Genomic DNA, 17,482 nt, shown 5'->3' with positions numbered 1-17,482 from the left:
TTTGTTAATGTATGATCTAAAGCAATTCCGTTGTCTAAAAATGTAATAGTTATAAGAGGAGACCTTTAAAAAGTAAGGTTGCAGTTACCAGCTGCCAGCAGACATTATTTTGAGAACGGCTGGTGGCATCCAAGTCTGACACAGCTCAGAAAACTCAAGTTCTTAGCAATACAGGGACTTGCCTGAAATCACACGCACAGTGTCATCTAGTTATTTTCTTGGATGTCTAAACCATAGCTACTCCATTTTGACTTTTAATTGTAATATTCCCCTTAATAGCCAAAGCAGATGTCGCCATTAATGATGTTAGTGTTTCCCCAGGTATGAGAAGATGCAAGAATCTGGGCCCATAAAATCTTCTCCTGAAAATATCTATCTATATCTATCTGAAGACCTGTTCTGCCAGTTTTTCCCAGAGCACAGGGTGCCTCATTCCTGTTCTCCACTCTGAACTCCTTTTCAGGGGGTGTTGAAGGTCAGCAGCTGCAGCAGCTCATGATGTAATCTTTGTAGAGGCAAGACAGCAAGTGCCAATGGCGAGCGCCAATTTCCAGTCAGCAGGGCTCCTTCGTGGTCATAAATTTGACCATGGTTTGGGGGGCATTTCATGACCATTTCATGCCACAGTGCTAGGAATGCTCATTCCCAGGCCTAGCAAAGTGTTTTCAGAGTTTAAGTTTAAATCTTATTCTGTAGAATAGTATAGCCAAAAATTTTAAAACAGTAAAGCAGAAAACATAACCACCCCACTGGTCCTGTAACGTAAAACCTTTAATTCTCAGTTCATATGCAACAGTATTATCTAGGTTCACAGTAAGGACATTGGTGGATACTGGTGCCTACCTTGAGATTGACATAGCATTACTAAAAATCTAAGTTTACACTTTGACCAAATTCAGGACATTCACATTAATTTGAAAAGCCAAAAATAAAACATACTACACAGCAGGCTGCACCTGATAATGAAACACTTTATTCTGCATCAAGGTATCTGGAAAATGAAGCTGCATTTGGGGCACATTACAGATGAGGAATGATCCATATGTGGTGAGTACAAAACTCAATTACAACAGAATTATTTCCTAGTATTACCAGATACTCCATTACCAATGCTTAATTGAAAGTAAAACATGATTTGCCACACTAGAAGGCTAGAAGTGAAACATGACAGAATTTAAACAGGCAGATATAAATGTAGCACCTATCTGTATTTTAAAAAAAAAAAAAAGTTGGAAAAATCAAATACTGAGGAAGAGCTCTGGCCTTAAGCACATTTTACCCAAAATCCAACCAGAAAGCCAGTCCATTACTTTTTTTTAAAGCAATTCATTGTATGGAAGAAAATGATGAATGCTAGATGAATTCAGTGACAAAAAGGGCACTTTTTGGCTAAAACTACAAAATAAACTGATTTTCTGAAAACATTTCAAGTCATTTTCAAAATGTTTAAATGATACAGTGATCTTCAGAAAAACTTATACCTAGTCTGTAGAAATTCATCTTGAAATACAAATGAAGCAAAATGATTTAAGGGTTATTATATATGCCCTTCAGATTAGTATAATATGACGACTGTGATCATTTAATGAACAAAAGAAACAATTCTGAGAGCAGTGTGGCCTCGGAGACCACCCACACCCACATAACTGTACACACCAGGCTTTGCCGTCAAGTTAGGGAATGGGTGAATGCGTTCAGTATCAAAGGTCAAATGTATTGTATCACAGTCACTCAAATTATATTCCAAAAGTTGTTCTTGTATTTTTCTACCTTTTGACTTATTTTCAAATAACTGGTTGCAGAGAATGCAGAAATCCTGCTGCAATTTATGTAATATTCTAGGTGGCCTTTCATTCTTCTTGATTTATCATTGCTTAAAATCTTCAAAATAGCTTAGTGTGAGGCTCACGACAGGGCCTGGCACGGGCAGATGTAGCCTTTTTATTGCCTTTAAACACTGTCACACCGTCTGACTGCCCCATTGGTCTTCACAAAGCAATTCTTTTGGGGTCTGCTCCAAGCATAGACCAACAACTGATCTGAAATATATTGGCAAACTAAGCATCCTGTAAGGCAAGCTGAAGCTTTCTTCTTACCAATCAATTTAAAGTTCACAGGAGCTGCATGTCTCCATAGATACACTTGCTTTAGGTAGTGATAGTCAAAAGCACAAAGCATTTATGCATTCAATCACATAGCCAAACAAAAAAACCCTGAAGTCTCCTGAAGCCATTTATTAAAACTAGCCGTTCCAAAACCTCCTGCAGCCACTTTGCTCTGTTAGTACCATCAAAAACTTCCCTACCATAAACAAAAAAATAAATGGTATTTGCTGCTCTCCAAATATAGGCACTGCTCCGTATCACTGAACATTTACTGGATTTTCCAACTAATAACTGTCAAAAGCCTCAAAAAACCTGAAATTAACTTTCCAGCTTTACTGTCACCAGCCAGAAGTAAAATTTTTTTCTCAGTTAACTATTTGCCTGTTAGCTAATTTTATTTTTTAAAAAACAGTTGGACTTACCTTTATAAAGTATATAAAATTTTCAGAAAAAAACAAAACAATTTTGCTTTCATTGCATTACTGAATACCTGAGGTAGTTGAGTAAAAATGCACATTTAATACCCCTGCCAACACCATTCAGCACTTCCCTTAGGTTATTTGTGTTAGTGTTAGATAAAACTGAGAACAGTTTTTCTATGCTAATAGCTTAACATTTAAGTTCTTGTAATAATTCTATTCTGATCCAATTTTAACAATTGGACATAGGAGCAATCTATTTTTATTTATTTGATGAATTTAGTAAATGCACCATTAAGCCAATTTCTGGCATTATGGGGGAATGAATATTAAGAAAAATTAGAATATTTGAAAGGGAAGTGCAGAGCTCCTCTCTTTCCCTCCCTCACCCCCTAATTTTTTTCTTTTTTTAAAGCTGGGTGTCATACATTTCAGAGAGCATAAAGTATACATTCTCACAGAGACAGGAGTTCGAAAGTTGCCTGGTCCACAGAAACAACCGGCTAGGTAAAAACTTGTGCATGTGATTCTGGATAGGGGTTCAGCGCCCGTCTGTTGGTTAAGCAATCTGTCTTTGGTTTGGCATCTGCCTCTGTGGTGGGCTGTCTCCTGAGCCTTCACTTCCGTCTTGACTGAGGTGGTCCACTTTGCAGAGCTTTCTGCTGTTGGTGCTGCTTTACCTGAGTCAGAATTTCCTGAATTTTTCTCTGGGCAACCTGCAGTAGGAGAGAGCTTTGAAATTTCTGCCTGATCAAGTATGACCAAAAGTTAATTTACTCTTCCATTTCAACAACTTCAAATTGAAATTTATTTGAAGATTAGAAGATACATACTTAATAGTTTCCTAGCAGAGTCTCTGAAATCACCTGCTAAAAGGGGGATTAAAAGTGTTAAGCACCAAGCAGCCTGAAATATTTATATGACATGGGGACACGCATGGGAGGAGGATCACTCAGGAAGAAGAAAGCAGCAGAAGAGCTCACTTATCACACTAGAGCCCACTTGCCTGGCAAGCATAGAAGTGACCAGTTATTTTGACGACCACTTGGTCATTCTCATCAGGCGTCTGGTCACGAGGGACAACAACTTCTGCGCTTGACAAATTCTGGAGCTCATTCACCTGAAGGAGATAAATACAAATCATGTTAAGTGGAGTTGTTCTTTTTTTTTTAAGTTACCATTTCCTTACTATGTACCAGAATACTGAGCTTTGGCTTTATAATCTCATCTAATAATACTAATAATTCTATCCGTTTATTAGTATTGTCCCCATTTCAAGATAATTAAAACTAAGCCTTAGTGAAAGAAACTGACTCGCCCACAGTTGCATAAGTTAATGACAAAACCAGATTTAACCCCTGAAAATCTGATTCCAAAATACACACTTTCAATCACTTCAGAATTGTAAATAGCTTTGCAAATGACTTGGACGTTTTATGTGTTAAAGAGAAACTGGAAACCATTTGCTTTTTTCAGTTACAGAGGTATAAGTTTATAAATGTAGATGAAATTTTTTAAAGTTTCTTTTCATGTCCTTGTTTGCACAATAAAAGTAAAAAGCTGATGCATATCAACAGAAAATGCAAAATGCCCCTTATAAGTATGAGACAGTTCTCCCATACAAAGTGGTCTGAAAGAGAGGCACTGCTTTCACTGGTAGCTGACACCAACACTCAGGAGGAACAAAAGGCAATCTTCTCCAAACCTTGGCCCCGGGCGATCCTGCTTTTTATAAGTTAGCCAAAATTTAGGGACTTGGAACTCCTAAGTACCTTTCAACGCTTTCCCTTTCATACCACTGCACAGGTTTTGCTGAAGTACTTGCCGTTTTGCCTCCTTTTCCAATAACTCTGCCAGCAGCAAAGGATGGCACTCTGATGTGAGCTTCAAGTTTCACCTCTTCTTTAGGACTAACAAAGTTTTCTTCTTTAATTTTTCCATAAATTCTTCCCTGAGCCTACAGATGAGAACATATCTCATCAGTGTCATTCATGTAGGAAACGCAAAAAGGTCCATTAACTTTAAAGATGGCCCGGATCCACTGGAACAGACCTTTGCAGTGATACATCTGCATTTGATAGATTGTGGAACGTTGCACAAGAGGTGGAAAAGTAAGGAAGTCCTAGAAAAGGTTGACAACAATAATAACTATACATCACAGATGAGGCAATTGAATGATTGATGAAATAAGATTAAACCATATTCTTCTGACAAAAACGGTTAAAGGCAATAAGTTAGCAGTCAGCCTAACTAAAATAAATAAATTTTTGCAAATGACCATTTGCTTTCCAGACTTGAAAGGTAAAACCTCTCCTGCTGGCAGTAAGATAGTAACTGCATTTTTCTTGAGTAAGAGACTTCAGAGGAACTACAGAGCCACCTATTTGAGGCTCACAAGAAGCCAAGCCGATGTCTAAATGGGCCAGCGAGGAATTTTCTAGTTAAACATTTCTTCATCTTAGCCAGATGGTTTCTACTTCGACTAAGGCTACAAAATCAAGTTAACATGCACATCTGACAGTTACAGTCAAACATATCCTGTCACTTGCTGCATACAACTAGAAGTTATACATAGTATACCTCTCCTATTATGTACAACCATTAATTTGCTCTGGTATACACCAAAGGAAAAAGAAGTCAGAGTTGGTTTCATCTGACAAGCTGCCACAGCAGAGAACAAAAACAAAAGTACCCAACACGTTTTCATTGGTGCAGAAATGATAAGCTCATTTTAGGGGGTTACAGCAAAAAAAATCCATCTTAGTACCCTATCTTCCATTCATCCTCAAAGTCTCAGGCCACAGATGTAGCTATCAACACAGTCAAAGGACGCAACGGATATACACTGTCCTCTGAAACAAGCTCTTGAATTCATAAGAAAAAATATGGGTTAGGAGGTTTACTATTACTTAGATGTCTAAAATAAAATAATTTATTTGTAATTATCACTGATCACATAAATGACATTTAAGCATTATAGCTTTCCTTAAACGTCCCATTTAAGACAACTGAACAACACAGGCATAGGAGGATACAGGGAAACAAACTCTGAATTCCCCAGCATACAAGCATTATGAAAATTGCTAGACAGTTAATTCCATTTATAGGATAATAAGACCATAATTGATGTTTGTATTTATCTTTTAGTATTTCAAACTAAAAGTGACTGGCTCTGTAAGTCTGGGATAGGAAGCAGTTGTCAGCATCTCTGAATTTTGATCTGAACTGCCTGGACCACAGGGCTGGTATGAGGAAGTACATTCCTTGACCCAAGTTTGAGTCTAGCCAACTGTACCCCACATCTCAAAGCACCTCCTTTTGTTTCCTGTTCTTCCTATAAATGAAGTGAAAAAAGCTTTGGATTTTTAGTCAAAAATGGCCCATGGAAAAATAGAGGTCAAAGAAAGTGATGGTTTAAAAGGCGGGAAGAGGTGGGCACTTGTTAAGAGAAGTAAGGCTTAAGGTTACAGAGTTACCCTGTTAACACAGCTGCTAAGTGGTAGGAACAAGGCGGGGGTTTTGGATAAATTACACTGAATTGAGTAGCTGCTTTTACCTGTGACACACAAGACACCCTACTGAGTTTTATGAGAGAAGTCACATACTCAAAGGTATATATTTGTGAATTTGAGGATCTGGCAGGGTCTTAGTCTGATTCATCCCGAGTCTGCTCGGCACCACCACCAGCACATTTATGTTGTACTTACTATGTGTCAGGCACTATTCTAAGTAATTCACATATTGTTTAAACCTTATATATTGTTTAAACCTTAGAACCTTGTTTAAACTTTGTGGGTGTTTTAAACCCCGATTTTATAGATAAGGAACTAGGCGGAGAAAGGTTAAGTAACTCGCCCAAGGTCACACCACTGGTAAATGGTAGAGCTGGGATTTGAACCAGCAGCCTGGCTACCAAGTCTCTGCTCTTCATCACCCTGCTACACCACCTCTCAGGACACGGTGGGAGGCATTCCAGCCCCAAAGGCCCCAAACCCCAGTATGACCAATGGTTCACACCAGGACAAATGCCGTAAGAGTTCCTGCCATTTCTACCTCTAAAATTCAAAAGATTAGGGTGGCTTGTTGACCGACTGTGGACAAGGGCTAACAGTTAACCCAAGGGTAAGAGCAAACGGGGACATTTTAATTCAAGGTTGAGGCCTCTCTGGGACAAGAGGAAAAACTTGAGAACAGCAAGGCATGTGAATCAGACTTGTAAATTTCAGTCTTAAGGTCTCACCTTCACACATGCTAACAGGGCATTGAGCAAATTCTCCTTTGGGAGACAGGCAAAACCAACAACCATTACAGAACTCTCAAAATTGAAGAAAGGCTTTGGTTTATTTTTAAAGTGTAATTTGCGGTATGTTTCTACTCTGTTCTTAGTCTTAGAAATTTCCATTGAGAGATTCTTTCTACTGATTATTAGATTTATTTACAGGAGAAGCCAGGTTATGGAGTTTCCGAAAAGAAGACATCCATTCGTTTGTTACCTGTGCACACACTCCAGAGCACATACCTTGAACTGAGCCTCTGGTGGCCCAGTGATAATCACCATCCTCACTTTAGCATCTGGTGCTTCAGCTGGAGCGATCTGTAACAGACCCAGTAATGGGTTATGACACTTTCAGGTGCCACTAATAGAAATGTTACACCAACCAGCCTGTCATTTTGCACATGACTTACTGAAATGTAGAATGAAAGCCTCTGGAAGGTAGTTACAAAGAGGCAGTGATTAATGTGGATTCATTAGTTACGGCTCCTGCCATATACTGTGTACTTTACACTGTGCCTGGCCCTAATGTAAAAGTCCAGATGCAACCTCTACCTAACCCTCACTATTTCCTGATGAGGTACTGCCTCATGGAGAGACCGGAGGCTGGAGAAGGTGAGTCACCTGGCCCATGATCACACAGGCCAGTGGAGCTGGAGGGAGAGCTGGGTCTGGCTCCGCCGTCACATTCCTCGTCACTACACCAGTGGGTGCTCAAAGGGTGGTCCTTGGCCCATGCGCATCACAAAACCCTGGGCCTCCTGTATGTGCACAAAACTGCTAGGTTCCCCAGTCTAAGACTACTGGTACATTCCCCCAAGGTACGCTCGCTGGAGTAACATACGGAATAAACTAACATTAATTTGGCAGAAGAAAAGTAAACTCAGAGTTTTCTATTTTGGCAGAGCGTGTGAAATCACACAAAAAGCCTGGGCTGGGGAAATGTTGCAGAGACTGTTGAAGGGAGAGGAAACCAGCATTCCCCTAGTAAGAAAGAATTTGGGGAGTTGGCTGGTAGGAATTGTTTCAAAAGAAAAAATTTTGCTAGATATTTGCTGTGCAAGAAGCAATTCCCTATAGTAAATAATGAGAATAGGAAGCAAAAAATAAAATAAAAGCCATCCCAGCTACCACTCAACATGATCACTGTCAATTACTTATAGTCTAGTAGGCCCTTCCACACACGTTTATAATCAAAACAATGTTTTTTTACTTTTAATAGACTCATGCTTTCTCCCTCCCTCAAAATAAAGCTAACATTTCTGTTACTTAGACCCAAATTAATACTATTCCTACTTTATGCTGGGCACTAATTTTGAGTCTGTAAAACAAGCCAATAATTACTTCCTTTTAGACCACACTCTTAGAATTAGTCACAGGAAACCCCAAAAAGAAGGTATCATTCTTCATCTTTCTGACTAAGGTTTGGTTTTTTTAAAAAGGATCTTTGTCAACACTGGTGATAGAGGGCTGGGGCTGAGGGCACTCGTACACTGAGGTTAGGAGTACAAATTGCTATAATCTCTCAAAAGACTGAAAAAAGCACATGCCCTGTGACTCACCAAATCCACTTTTAAAGGATGAGGTTATGTATGACAATTTGACCAAAAGAACTTTGTCTACCCCTGTGCAGGATAAATTAGGAACAATCTTAATGTCCAGTAAGTTAACACAAATGATTATGGTTTGGTAATACCAAATATATGCCTATTAAAGTAAGTACATACACGGAAATGTACATTATGGAAATCTAGCAAAGTGTTAGGAGTGCTGATGAATCTTTCAGATTATGCATGTTTCAGACTTTCTGGAAACAAAAATATTTTAACCTCATCATAAAACCTTCATTAAAGCCAGAAAGAAAAAGAGCCGAATGTCTAAATACCCAATTCTTCTTGTTCATGAAATGTTTGTTGCAGTTTTTCCAAAACAAAGCTGCTAGGTTCTTTTTTGCATGTGTGAGCATGTTTTAAAGATTAACTCAGTAATCAGGAAACTTAACAGGATGGTAAAGTTAGTTCACTGCTTGGTCTTTTATCATGTCTTTTCCTTTACCCATTTATTTATTTTGGCTGCATTTTCTGCTCACGTATTTTGTTATCTTTTGCTAAGAATATGAGGGCTTTCCTGTGTGTTTTGCTTTTTTATTAACTGTGTAGTTTACATACAGTAAAGCTCACTCCTTTGGTAACAAATTCTGTCACTGAAAATTTCCTCATGCTGCCTTTGTTTTCAACCCCTCCACCTCAAACTCTTGGCAACCACTGATTTTTTTTTCTCCATTTCCATAGTTCTGTCTTCTCCAGAATTTTCATATAAGTGGGATCATACAGTATGTGGACTTTTTGAGTCTTCTTTCTCTTAGCATAATACATGTGATTCACTCAAGTTGTTGTATGTATCGATAGTTCCCTCCCTTTTACTGCTAAGTAATATTTATTATATAGATGGGCCACAGTTTATGCATTTGCCAGCTGATGAACATTTGTTCTTCCCCATTTCCCAGTTATAAATAAAGATACTATAAACATTTGAGTGCAGTGTGGTTTTTTTGGTACTATATTCAAATTAAAAATTTCATAAAATATTTATAAAATTGGACTTCCCTGGTGGCACAGTGGTTAAGAATCCACCTGCCAATGCAGGGGACACGGGTTCAAGCCTTGGTCCAGGAAGATCCCGCATGCCGCGGAGCAACTAAGCACGTGCGCCACAACTTACTGAGCCTGTGTGCCGCAACTACTGAAGCCCGCGCGCCTGGAGCCTGTGCTCCGCAACAAGAGAAGCCACTGCAATGAGAAGCCCGCGCACCGCAACGAAGAGTAGCTCCCACTTGCTGCAACTAGAGAAAGCCTGTGCGCAGCAACAAAGACCCAACGCAGGCAAAAATAAAAAATAAAATTATTTACATACATATTTATAAAATATAACCAAAATAAACCCCCCAATAGACTGATGTTTTCCTGAAGAAAGCTATGACCTTATCAAGCCTTTGTCAATTTATATATTCCTTAAAAGGACCACAGCCTTGATTGTTCGAGCAGTAAATAGCGTCATTTGGAAGTGTGGGGGACCAAAGCCACGCCCAGGGAAGATGAGCTAGAAGGAATATATATCCAGGGATGCGATGGGGCAGAACCACCATTCTAACGCTAAATTGCATATCTGCAGACTACTTTTTCTGGAGAGAGAATGTAACTTACCTTGTTTAAGCTAGTGTTGTTTGTTTGGAGTTTTTTGTCACACACTTATGTAACCCCAGTATAGACTGCCACATTCAATTCAAATTACAGAGTGGCAGGAAGACTCACATTTCTGTAACTTGCTGTCCTTAAAGCACCAGGAGAGCCACAGCTGGCAGAACAGTACCTTAATAGAAGCTCCTGCAAAGCGAGAAAGCTGTTTGATGTGTTGTCCCTGCTTGCCGATGATGGCGCCGACAGACAGGGCTGGGATGAACAGATGAACAGTCTCTGTTTCTGACTGCTGTTGGAAAAGAAAGACAGGACATACATGCTTACTGGATACAAATCAGGCTGTATCACTGGCATAGGGATAGGGGCATTCTCATACTGTTAGAAATATGAGGAGAGTTTTAGGAAAAACCACCACAGTAAGTTGGTATGAGTTTACCTAACAGGTCGAGAAGATCTCACATTCATCCTGGAAGTGTTAGCATTTAAAACATCACTTTTCTCTACAATTTTTCCTCAAGTTTACAGATTTAGAACAAATTTTGTGCCACTTAATATTGGTCCACCAAATGACACCACCACTCTTACCACACAACAATTCCTAGTGGCAATAACAGCTCCCTCTTCTCCCCGTAAGCTCAGCGTGGAGGCAGAGAGCACGGAGCCCTGAGCGCCACAGACCTCCAGAGGGACCCTGATGCTCAGCGGCAGGAGCCATTCCACTTACTTGTCCCTCTTTAGCAGAGGCTGTTCCATATGACGTGGTTTACTCACACTATTCGGTAGGAATTTTTTCTACGTCTTTAGTTTCCTTCCTCTGAAGCAAAGTTGTTTTTTTTTTTAATAAATAAAAACACTAGTAATAACAGAAGGCTGGTCTGGTTCTTTAAATGAAAGGAAAACCTTTTGCCAATTTACCGATTATAAACATGGAATGAGAAAAAGGAAAGGATATCACACAAGACAAAACTAAGATAGAACAATGTCAATAAATCTGAACATGTCCACGACTTGCTTAGAATTACCAAAATCAATCAGAAAAACTTACATTGACCAAATAACTGTTAACCCTGCAATCAACTAGTTACCTAAATAAAGTGCCAAGCCCAAATAGATCTGATTTTTTGTTTTCAAGCCAGACGGGAAGAATGACAAAAACCCAGTGAAAAGGAAAATAGGAAACTAGAAAAGGACAGGCAGACTTGTTTCATGGAGGAAAGTGTATGAAATAAACTAATAAACGGGTGCCTACTGCAAATAACATGTTCTCATTTGCTTTTTTACTTTAATAACCTTGGATATCTTCCTGTGTCATTCCTATGTCCCTACCTCATTCTATGAACTGTATTCCTTCAGAGGGAGACACAACAGCGGATCGATCTCATCCCTGTTATGTATGTGTATAGTTTTCAATTGTCAACTAACGCATGTAATGCTGCAATCAAATCTTTGTACAAAAAAATTTTGTGCCCTTGTACAAATACCTCTACTGCATAAATTCTTAGCACTACTGAGTCAAAGGGCCTGAACACTTAAAACTGATAAATATTATCGAATTATCATACAGAAAGGTTCCCACTCAGTCCACACAGAATGATGGAATTCCAGTTAAGACATTCATGGAACATTTGAATGCTACCTTTGTGTTTTTTATGAGTAGTGGAAGACGGGTAAAAAGCATGCTGAGGTAAACTCAGGCTTAAGAGGAAGATAACTGTGATCAGGGGGCAGGTGTGCATAGCAATCCTTTGTGGTGAGAGTTTGTGAGTTTCCTCATTTACACCTCACAACTGATCCAACTGATAGAAACTAAGAGCATTACCATTTTAAAGATGAGAAAACCGAGCCAGAGAGATTACTTGCACAAGGTCATATAATGACTGGTGTTGGAGCCAAGATTTAAACCTGGGCTTCTCTATCTCCTAAGCCATGTTCACAAAAAATGAGTATATACCCCAATTCCAACAGCTATGGGTGTACTTTGCAATATACATAGAGCTGCAGGAATGACTGTTAAGAAAAAAATCCAGTAGAGCTCTCAGGGAAGTGCTCCCTTCCCTGGTTGTATCACTCTTCTCTCCATCTGTGTTGGTTTGACTTCTGTGAGTCAAAAAAATTTGTTAATGTGTAGGTGGTAAAAGCTTAAGCCTTTGATCATCAACATGCTGAAAGGGGCATCAGAGACAGTCCATGAACATTTTTATTTTGAAGAATAAGGAAAACTAAAGATTAAGAATGACGTAAAGTACTAAATGTAAAATAGATAGCTAGTGGGAAGCAGCCGCATAGCACAGGGAGATCAGCTGGGTGCCTTGTGACCACCTAGAGGGGTGGGATAGGGAGGGTGGGAGGAGATATGGGGATATATGTATATATATAGCTGATTCACTTTGTTATACAGCAGAAACTAACACCATTGTAAAGCGATTATCCTCCAATAAAGATGTTAAAAAAAACCAAAGAATGATATAAAGAAGGGCAAAAGGTACGAACTTCCAGTTACAAAATAAGTCCTGGGGATGTAATGTACATCATGGTGACTACAGTTAATACTGTATTGCACATTTTAAAGTTGCTAAGAGTAGATCTTAAAAGTTCTCATCACAGTTAAGAAAATGTTTGTAACTGTGCGGTGATGGATGTTAACTAACTATACTTACTGTGGTGATCATTTTGCAGTGTATACAAATATTGGATCACCTGAAAATGTTGTACATCAATTATACCTCAATTTAAAAATTTACCAAAAAAGATGAGTTTAATTGAATCACCAAAAAAGAGGACAAGATGCTCTACTAGACCAAGGAAAAGAAATCAACAGGTTTGTTGTCTCACCTGCAATACATCCATCTTAAGCATGTGTAAGACACTTTTAACTGAAACTTAAGGGTTTCAATGTTTGTTTCCACTATGAGAATAAAATAACCACATCACAGAAAAGCTGTCCAAAAAAAATCCCCAATTCCTTCATCTTTCCCTGACAGTTATTTTGCCGTGTCTGAGGATGCTATTTTAAAGACCTTTAGAAAGTTTGGTTTCCAATTTTTCACCAATTTGTCTAATGCTGCAATCAAATCTTTAAACATAAATCTTGTGCCCTTGTACAAATAATTCTAAGGTTTTATGTAATAAAAATGCTAGATCAGAGGATGAACATTTAAAATTGATATTTCCAAATTCTCATGCTAATTATCTTAGGGTGAATAAATGTGTAAAAGACATTTTGGTTCGAAACATGCCTTTCACACTTACAAATATTAAGCAGTGTGTGGTTCTAGACCCCATGTCTCATTTCCCACACATAAAAATCATCTGAACTCTGCTCTTCTAAGTCTCTTCCTTTATCTGTAACCACACCCCACCATGTACCTCCTTATTTCCTATACAAGTTAATCTAAAATTCAACTCCAGAAAATATTCTTGACAAAAACCATTGTACATTTTGTTTCTTCAGCATCTGTATAAATAGATGTGCATACTATATTCTTTACAAATTGGTATATCTTTGGTATGTTTCCTAGGATGTTGTAACACACTGCAGGCCTTAATACAGCTGTCAGTCTAATGAAGATTCCCTTGGGGCTCTGCAAGCATTCTTGGAGCACACATATCAGAAGAGGTTTTGCCTTCCCACTGAACTCTTGACTGTGGATATTTGTGAAAGAGGCCTATCCGGCACAGCTTGGCCAAGTCAACTTCTACTGCTATTCATCAGCGAAGAACAACCAAATGGAAATACTGAAGAATGAAATAATTTTAAGTCATAAGAACAACGCCTCTCTTTTGAAAGCACTGTACCTCACAGCCTGCTAGGGTGTTATGCAATTACCACATACCATTTATTGCAGAGGGACACTTTAAGGCCTCTCTTATTTTAATAACTGGACAGAAATGAATTAATGCTGACATTGCCCATAAACTGTGCTCAATGTTAGTATCAATTTATTTTGTCATTCTGGTCCTTATATTAAAACTGGTATGTTAATCTGAACCAATTTTTTAAAGTAAAGATAGGATCTAACTATTTTATCTCACTGAGAACATCCATGTAATGTTCTTCCGAATAATAAACTTTTTTTTAGGGGGGTGGGAGGAGTCAGGGGGCTGGCAGTAATAAAGACCTAAGGATCAGACTAAATCTAATGTGTAACTCACCCAGGTCTGCCCCATTGTATTTTGCCATGACTATATAATTATTTGCTTTCTGGGCCATGTTCCAGAAATAGTTTATGCTGCTTACAAAATACACAAAATCTAGAAAGTTAAGACAAGGGAGGTGAAGAAATATGAGCATAGGGACCTCAACAGAAAAGATAAAACCAGAAATGCTGTTACTATACAAATTTGGCTCTAAGCTTCATAGCAGCTGATTAAAGAAAACAATTAGTTACATGATTTACCACATCTTGAGAAAAACTATTTGTTTAGTAAAAACTACTTTTCCTGGGACTGACCCCAGAGAGCAACTTCTGAATGTCCTCAGAGGCCTAATGTAACAGGCGTCATCCTCAGAGCAAAAGTCCCGGAGCCTCACAAATGTAGCCTGAGCACGTCTCCGCCTAGAAGATACCGAGGACCATGGCTACGAGAAAAGCTCACGGGCAGAAAGTGTGCTGTAGTCTCAAAAGTTGAACAAAAGCAAAATCATCTTTCTGATACAGTCATGGATGAGAGGCTATAGATGCTTTTGTTTTACTGATTTTGGGGAGGTGGGGTAGGAGGTAACAAATCCAGTACGGAGATTAAGAGTGAATTTAAAAGTTGAGTGAAGATTTGGAAAAGGAATGGTGGACAGTAGAGAAGGGCTAAAAGGACCAAACTATAATAGAAAGAAGGGGCAAAGACATAAAGGAAGCATCAGTATGCAGACAGAAAAAAGTTCCACACTGGGAGGTTAGAGGGAAGTAAATGAAGCATGCCAGGAGGCGGTGTCCTGGACTGACAGACCGCGGTGTGTACTATTGGCAATAGCACCTTAATGAAAAGGTGACTCATCGGGTGTCTGAAGCCTGATGAAGACGTTTCTAAACGCCACCCAAATCCCTTTGTTCCAGTTCTATATCCACCAAGCACATCCCTGACCATAAATTTCTTTTCAAGGAAACTTTCTTCTGGGAATATAAGGCACCTCGCATAAACATCCCGTCTACTGGACAGTCATTAAACTGGCCCATTCTTATATGGGATTCTGTGTAGTAAGCCATGTTTTCAGGATTAGAACACCCAGATAAACATAATTTTTACATATAAAACTAAGAAGCCAGAACAATGGGTTATGTTAAGTCTCTTTCACCTGTGAATCTAAGACTCTTGAGATGAGCTTAAAAAAAACGCATCAGCATTACCCTATAGCGTTACACATTCTTTGCATGTAAGTTAATGTTCAGCTGCATTATCCTGAACCCTTCTTCCTAAACTTTCAGAGGTGAAAGATATTCAGGTCACAAGCTGTTTCCCAGTGGATTTCTGCCAGATGCCTATTGGCAAAACTTCCTTTGGACTTCTTGGCAGACCCTACGCTATAGCTTGAAATAATAGAAGGACAAAGCTGCTCAACTGAAAGTTTGCATAACTGGTGAAGGCTGCCAATGAGTAATTCCTAATCATCTATCATGAGGAAATACAAGAATGAGCAAACAGTAAGGTTAAGTGTATTTACTTTGTGGGGAACAGAATCTAAGACATCACAAAGGCACGGCGACATGCATGCCAGCCAACAAGACCAGCCTCCAGGAATCTGGAAGAATGCCAGTGTCTCCCTTTGGCTTGTAAAATACATACTCCTGGGGTTTTTTTGTTTTGTTTTGTTTGTTTTGTTTTAATGGGTTTTGGTCTGGAACTGAAATTGGGTTTACTCAACTTCATGACCTGAACAGAATGTTTAAGTTTAAAAAAAAAAAAAAAAAAAAAGGCAAAGAAAGTTTCTCCCTATAACTAAGTAACCAAGACCTCTGAGAGATAATAAATATATGTAACGAGTTATTTACTTTGAAGTTGTTTACTAACAAAAGAGCTGCACCCACAGTAAGAAATCCTAAAGAGTAGGACTACGAGACTCCATGAGAGTCATTTGATCTAACAGTCCCTTTCAAATTATATTTTGTTTCTTAAAGAGCAGTTCAAACTAGGTAAGACCTAAGAAGAAGTGTTCCCCTTTCTTGCCTCTACCATAAGCAGCCAAGTTAGCAATTTTCAGATTACACTATTGTTCTAGAGACTTGGGGAGACTCCGAAGACGCTATCAGAATTACGGAGACAACGGCGCCTGAACTAACGTCTCCCAACCCCAACGCAAGCTGCCAAGACCATCCAGCTATAGATGTTGTGTGCAATGCCAATTCCAGCTCTTAACTCTGCTCACTAGCTGCCAAGTGCCTCTTCCCTACTGTTTGAGCATTTCTGAAAGGAGCATTTCCTGTCATTTATAAACTCAAAGTTTGCCAATGAAGTACTGCGTAAGCCAGCTGCTAGGCAGGAAGTAGAGACTTTTGTCTGTTGGAAGAACCAACTCTTTGGCTCTGTGGGAAAAATCAACCTGGCAGGTTCCAGGAAGAAGAGTATGTTTTAGGAGGAGGGATGGGCAAAATTCTGGACTAGCACAGCGACAAGGGATTTATCCAAAGACAGGATGCGTCAATTCTACTTTCACGTTACAAAGCAGAAGTGAGAAAACGTGTAGAAAAAAAAAATGAAACTCTAAAAGAGGAAGCAATACATGAAAATAGTCTTTGAACCATTTAGTCATCAAAACCTACTCCTTGCCAGGCAATATATATTTAAAGTAAAAGCAGAGATTTGCTGCTAACCTACAGGAATCAAGGATAAAGAGACTATCTTAGTGAGTAACCTGACTTCTCTGTGAGAGCTTCTGCAGAACAGTAAGCTTCTCAGCAGCAGCTGTAAATGCAATGGAGGAGTATCATAGAGTGCTGAGAGCAAACACCTGCCAACCTTTAATTCTCTAACCCAGTTTTTAAATACAGCCATACCTCAGAGACATTGCAGGTTCAGTTCCAGGCCACTGCGTTAAAGCGAGTATCACAATAAAGTGAGTGGCACAAATTCTGTTGTTTCCCAGTGCATATAAATTATGTTTATACTGTATACAACTGTCATCTATTAAGTGTGCAGTAGCATTATGTCTAAAAAATGTACATACTTAATTAAAAATAATGCTATTGGGAAAATGGCGCCAATAGATTTGCTCAATGCAGGTTGCTGCAACCTTCAATTTGTAAGAAACAAAATCGAACTCTGTAAAAACTAGTAATGTTTGACCTGAAAGAAGAGTCCTTAGAGATAATTCATTTATCTTGGTTTCTTCACTGCGAGGGTACGAAAAGAAACCCAGAGCGAAGAGGAGACTAACACAAACAGAGCTGGCTCTTCTCTCTTTCCACCCTTCTCCTTTAGCACCAAGGTACAAACACGTCAGCCACTTCACATCACCTTTAGCTGCGGTGCAAAGCTTTATAAAACAAATCATCAATC

General features: G+C 39.0%; 1 protein-coding gene across 1 annotated transcript in view; it reads right to left on the bottom strand.

The window, feature by feature from the left end:
- Positions 1-957: 957 nt before the first annotated feature.
- The window catches only part of IGF2BP3 (insulin like growth factor 2 mRNA binding protein 3), a 147,024-nt gene continuing 130,499 nt past the window's right edge, over positions 958-17,482 (bottom strand). Inside the window, exons 11-15 of the mRNA XM_068550495.1 lie at positions 10,167-10,283; positions 7,044-7,118; positions 4,350-4,481; positions 3,531-3,644; positions 958-3,240 (exon numbers count right to left, since the gene is read on the bottom strand). Of these exons, the coding sequence (XP_068406596.1) occupies positions 3,142-3,240; positions 3,531-3,644; positions 4,350-4,481; positions 7,044-7,118; positions 10,167-10,283 (537 nt within the window). The 3' untranslated portion in view covers positions 958-3,141. The remainder of the gene's footprint in view (positions 3,241-3,530; positions 3,645-4,349; positions 4,482-7,043; positions 7,119-10,166; positions 10,284-17,482) is intronic.

The sequence above is a fragment of the Eschrichtius robustus genome, chromosome 8 (assembly GCF_028021215.1).
Source record: "Eschrichtius robustus isolate mEscRob2 chromosome 8, mEscRob2.pri, whole genome shotgun sequence".
In the NCBI taxonomy this organism is placed as follows: domain Eukaryota; kingdom Metazoa; phylum Chordata; class Mammalia; order Artiodactyla; family Eschrichtiidae; genus Eschrichtius; species Eschrichtius robustus.
The sequence above is the reverse complement of the archived record's forward strand: the minus strand, read 5'-3'. Positions and strand labels throughout refer to the sequence as shown.